This window comes from Rhinopithecus bieti, unplaced genomic scaffold, assembly GCF_001698545.2.
Source record: "Rhinopithecus bieti isolate Rb0 unplaced genomic scaffold, ASM169854v2 scaffold_10015, whole genome shotgun sequence".
In the NCBI taxonomy this organism is placed as follows: Eukaryota; Metazoa; Chordata; class Mammalia; order Primates; family Cercopithecidae; genus Rhinopithecus; species Rhinopithecus bieti.
The window spans coordinates 1,963,817-1,968,556 of record NW_016806417.1 but is presented as its reverse complement, the minus strand read 5'-3'; the positions used below and the strand labels follow the sequence as shown (position 1 = coordinate 1,968,556).

The 4,740-nt window shown below is 52.3% G+C and overlaps 1 protein-coding gene across 1 annotated transcript in view; it reads left to right on the top strand.

Moving 5' to 3' along the window:
• Nucleotides 1-224: 224 nt before the first annotated feature.
• The window catches only part of INMT (indolethylamine N-methyltransferase), a 7,555-nt gene continuing 3,039 nt past the window's right edge, over nt 225-4,740 (top strand). The window contains 2 exon segments of the mRNA XM_017876440.1: nt 225-2,123; nt 3,590-3,807. Coding sequence (XP_017731929.1) covers nt 1,892-2,123; nt 3,590-3,807 — 450 coding nt within the window. The 5' untranslated portion in view covers nt 225-1,891.

Sequence of the window (4,740 nt, the reverse complement as noted above, 5' to 3'; positions counted from 1 at the left end):
GGGGAGGCCTCACAATCATGGCTGAAGGCAAGGAGGAGCAAGTCATGTCTTACATGGATGTCAGCAGGCAAAAAGAGAGCTTGTGTAGGGGAAGTCCCCCTTATAAAACCATCAGATTTCATGAGACTTATTCACTATCATGAGAACAGCATGGGAAAACCTGTCCCCACGGTTCAATTACTTCCCACTGGGTCCCTCCTACAACACATGGGAATTGTGGGAGCTACAATTCAAGATGAGATTTGGGTGGGGACACAGCCAAACCATATCAGCTCCTTTGCTGTTGGCTGCTGCAGGAGGCCCTCTCTGCACAGCTCTGTCTCAGTCTCAGTGGGATGATGGCTCCTCCATGCTGCTAGCCCTCAGGTTCTGTGATGGTGCTTTCTATGAGTCAACTTGGCTAGGCCATGGTGCCCAAATAGGTGGTCAGTCATGATCCTGGCTGTTTGTGTGAGGGTGTTTTTGGATGAGATTCACATTTAAATCTGTGGACTTTGAGTAAAGCAGATTGTCCTCCATAATGTGGGTGGGCTTCATCCAACCAGCTGATGGCCCAAATAGAACAAAAGACTGGCCTTCCCCGAGCAAGAGGGAATTCTGGCAGCAGCTGATCTTTGGACTTGAACTGCAACATTGGCTTTTCCTGGTTCCACCCTTCAGAGTTTGGACTTACTGGCCTCCGCAATTACACGAGCCAATTTCTTACAATAGATCTGGTTCTCTCAGTGTACACATTCTGGGTTCTGTTTCTCTGAAGAACCCTGACTAATAGAGGTACCATATGTCTTCCTTCCACACTGCCCACAACTTAGTACCATGCCTTTATTGTACACTCCTCCAATTATGTAACGCGAGCCCTGCAGTTTCCCGCCAGCTCTGTATGCCTTCTGCAGGCCAGCACGACGGCTGCAAGCCTCCCTGGAGGCTGCCCACGCACCCACCTCCTGGAAGCTGGGCCCTGACGACCGCTGGGTGTTCCCTGCCTCTGTGGCATCCCCCGTCTATTGGGCCCTGTGAATTCAGAATTTTTTGTTTACTTAAAGCCAGAACAAGGTATTCCTGTCCTTCCCACTTTCAGGGTAAGAGGTCTGAACCTCCAGTGTAGCAGATTCATTTCTGTCTGGTTTGTGGCCAAGTCAGAGCCATTTCCTAATGCCAAAAACAGAGACTGAACTTTTCTCTGTCTGTGGGAGATTTTACAACCCAGTCCCATTTCAAAGAGAAGACCGAGGCCAGGAGTGTCTTACCCGGAGTTGCCTGGTGAGTCAGCGGCCAGGAAGCCAGGACCCCTCTGACAGTTTATGCTTTATGACCAGGTGCCCTTGTTCTCATTCATGGAGATTGATGACAATTTCTGCTCTTCTCCCAGTGACCCGCACAGTGATGCCAAGTCAGCCATTCTGCTCTGCCTCCTGGAGTCTGAACTGCGTTCTCCAGCAGGGATGGGGGATGCATGAAGCTGTACCTACTGCCTGGCCTAGAGAGAGCCACTGGACCCCACTGACCACCAGGGGACAAGATGTGCACTCAGGCCACAACACCTGTGACTTAGGGGAGTGATTTTGGTCCTCACAGTCAGTGAAGTGGGCACACAGATGGGGAAACATGGGTCTGACACCTGCTGGAAGCCACACAGCAGCATGTGGCTGGCAGGGCTGAGAGTTGCACCCAGGGCTAGGCACTATCAATTGCCTTTGACAGACATGGGTTGGTCCCTAGAGGAAGCAGGGCCAGGGCAGCTGCAGCCCCAGCGGTCATAGTGCTGGGGTTGAGGAAACCTCGTGTGTGTCAGTGTGACTAGGAGGTGGTGAAGAATGCACTCCCTTCTGCATGCCCATAGGAGAAGCTCAAGGAGAGGCATACTTGGGAGGAGCCATGGGATGAAGCTGGAATGCTGGGGGTGGAGCCTGGAGAGCTTGGAGCCCTCATAAGACCTGACAGCCAGGAGAGGGCACATTTCAGGGACACCATGGAGGGTGGTTTCACTGGGGGTGATGAGTACCAGAAGCACTTCCTGCCCAGGGACTGCTTGGCCACTTACTACAGCTTCGATGGCAGCCCCTCACCCTAGGCTGACATACTGAAGTTTAACTTGGAATGTCTCCACAAGACCTTCGGCCCTGGTGAGCAGAGGATGACCCTTCCCCTTGAGCCTGTCTCCAAGGAATCTGGATAGGGATGGGAATAAGGTGTCCTGGGGGCAGTCTGGTTTCCTTTAGGGGTTTTGGGGGGTGGGCTGGGGGAGCTGCTGGGGCCCTGCCCCTCTCTTTGGGCAGCTATTATACTGGAAGTTGGGTCTGTCTCCCCACGGCTCAGGAGCTGTGTGCCAGCTGAGGGATCAGGACCTATAGGAAGAGCACAGCCCCGTGCACTTCCCACACTGCTCTCCATTAGCCCCTAGGTCTTTGGGGTGGAGCAGAAAAGGCTCTCTAGGTCATCACCAAGTTCAGTCCTGACCTTGCACAGCCAGGCATCTGGGGCCCCCAGAAGGCCAAGGGCAAACAGCGGGGTTGTAGTGGGTCAGGATCGCCTATGCCCAGAGTGTGCAGCCCAGATGTGTCTGTGATGAGGACCTGGAAAAGCCCTGCCCTGGGACAAGGATTGCTAGGTGGGGTCTCAACCCTGTTGCAAACCTGACAGCAAGGCACTCAGGCCCCAAGGACCTCAGCTGAGCCATCTGTGCAATTGATGGTGACTTCTGCCTATCTCCCGATGATCATTGCCCTCCCCACGGTGACCCCATGATTTGGTCACGTCTTCTAAACTCAAGCAGCCATGTCCTCACTTTGGGCACTTGACTGCGGAACAATACGGGTGAGTCTCCTGGTGGTCTGGGGGGGGGTAAGAGGGGGTTAAAAGACTGCTGAGCCTGGAGGAGCAGGCCGGTGCGGGAGGCAGAAATCAGAGAATAGCTGGACTGGGTGTGACCAAGCTTGGAAGGCCAAGTGATGGCCCCACGCCTGGGCTCCAGACAGAATGTTGGAAGTCATGCTTCATTCCAGCTTCCAGGTGACCCTGGATTCACTCCTGGGGCCATCTTCCCAGATCATCTCCTCAGCCCCGGCTTCCTATTCCTGCATGCTTATACCCCTCCCCGCTCCAAGGAACAAGGAACCCATCCAGCAAGGGCTGGACTTCCAGGGGAGGCTCCCAGCTCCCAGTCAGCCTGAAACTTAAAGAGCCACTGCCCCCAGCATGTCCGCTCTGAACCCTCCAGCCCGAATCTTCCCCAGAGCAGGGCTTGGGCCTCTGTTCTCTGTCCCAAAAATATTATACTCTTGGCTTATGTTCTTGACGGAAAGATATTGTGCTAATTGTTTAACCTTTTTCAGGCTCAGTTTTCTAATCTGTAAAATGAAAATAGTGATAGTAGTCAGTACACAGGGTAGTTCTGAGGTATAAATGGAAATTAATGCATATAAAATATTTGGCATGAGGCTTGGCTTACAGGGAGCTGCCAATCCGTGATAACCACCATGCTTGATGCCATTTGCCCCTTCGGTAAGACCAGGGTGTGTGTCCTCATCCCTGTGTCTGCCTTGGGTCTCGTTTCTTTCACCCGTCCATTACCAGTCTTTCCTTCCCACAGGAGGCCTTCAAGGGGACATGCTGATCGACATTGGCTCAGGCCCTACCATCTACCAAGTTCTTGCTGCCTGTGAGTCCTTCTGAGACATCACTCTCTCCGACTTTACTGACCGCAACCAGGAGGAGATGGAAAAGTGGCTGAAGAAGGAGCCGGGGGCCTATGACTGGACCTCAGTGGTGAAATTCGCCTGGAAGGAAACAGGTAGGGGTGCAGAGGTTGTGGAGGGGGTTCCCAGTCAACCTTCTTTCTCAGAAGTCTCCCTGGCCTCTTGGTTGTCTCTGGCATTTTCAGGACAGTAGGACCTATAGGTACAGGACCAGATGTCCTGTGGTGGGGACAGAGTAGATGGGGCCCCAAGTTTCAGGATTACAGCAGTTTTAGGGGCAAGTATCTGATCACAGGACTATGTTGAGGTGTGATATAATCAAGTATGAACACTGAAAACCAGATGATAGAAACTTTCCTTCCTTCTTCTCTTCCTTCCTTACCCTCATCTATATATCTACCTATCTATCTTCTATGTATCTAACTATCCATCCATCCATCCACCCACCAGTCCATCCATCCACCCATCCATCCATCCATCCATCCATATTCATGCATCCACCCACCCATCCATATCCATCTATCCATCCACTGATCCATCCATCCACCCATCCATTCATCCATCCAGCCAGCCATTCACCCATCCATCCATCTATCCATCTGTCCATTCATCCATCCATCAATATTCATCCATCCACCCACCCATCCATTCATCCATCCATATCCATCCATCCATCCATCTATCCATCCACCCATTCATATCCATCCATCCATCCATCCATCCACCCATCCATCCATCCATCCATCTACATACATCTGCCCATCCATCCATCCACCCATCCATCCATCTAGCCATGTCCCTCCATGTTCATCCATCCACCCACCCATCCATCCATCTTTCCTTCTTTCCTCTATTGTCTATACCTGTGTGACTATATAATGCATAATAACGTGAACCCACCACCCAACCTGAGTACTCGGATATAATAAAGACTTACCTGGCCGGGCGCGGTGGCTCAAGCCTGTAATCCCAGCACTTTGGGAGGCCGAGACGGGCGGATCACGAGGTCAGGAGATCGAGACCATCCTGGCTAACACGGTGAAAC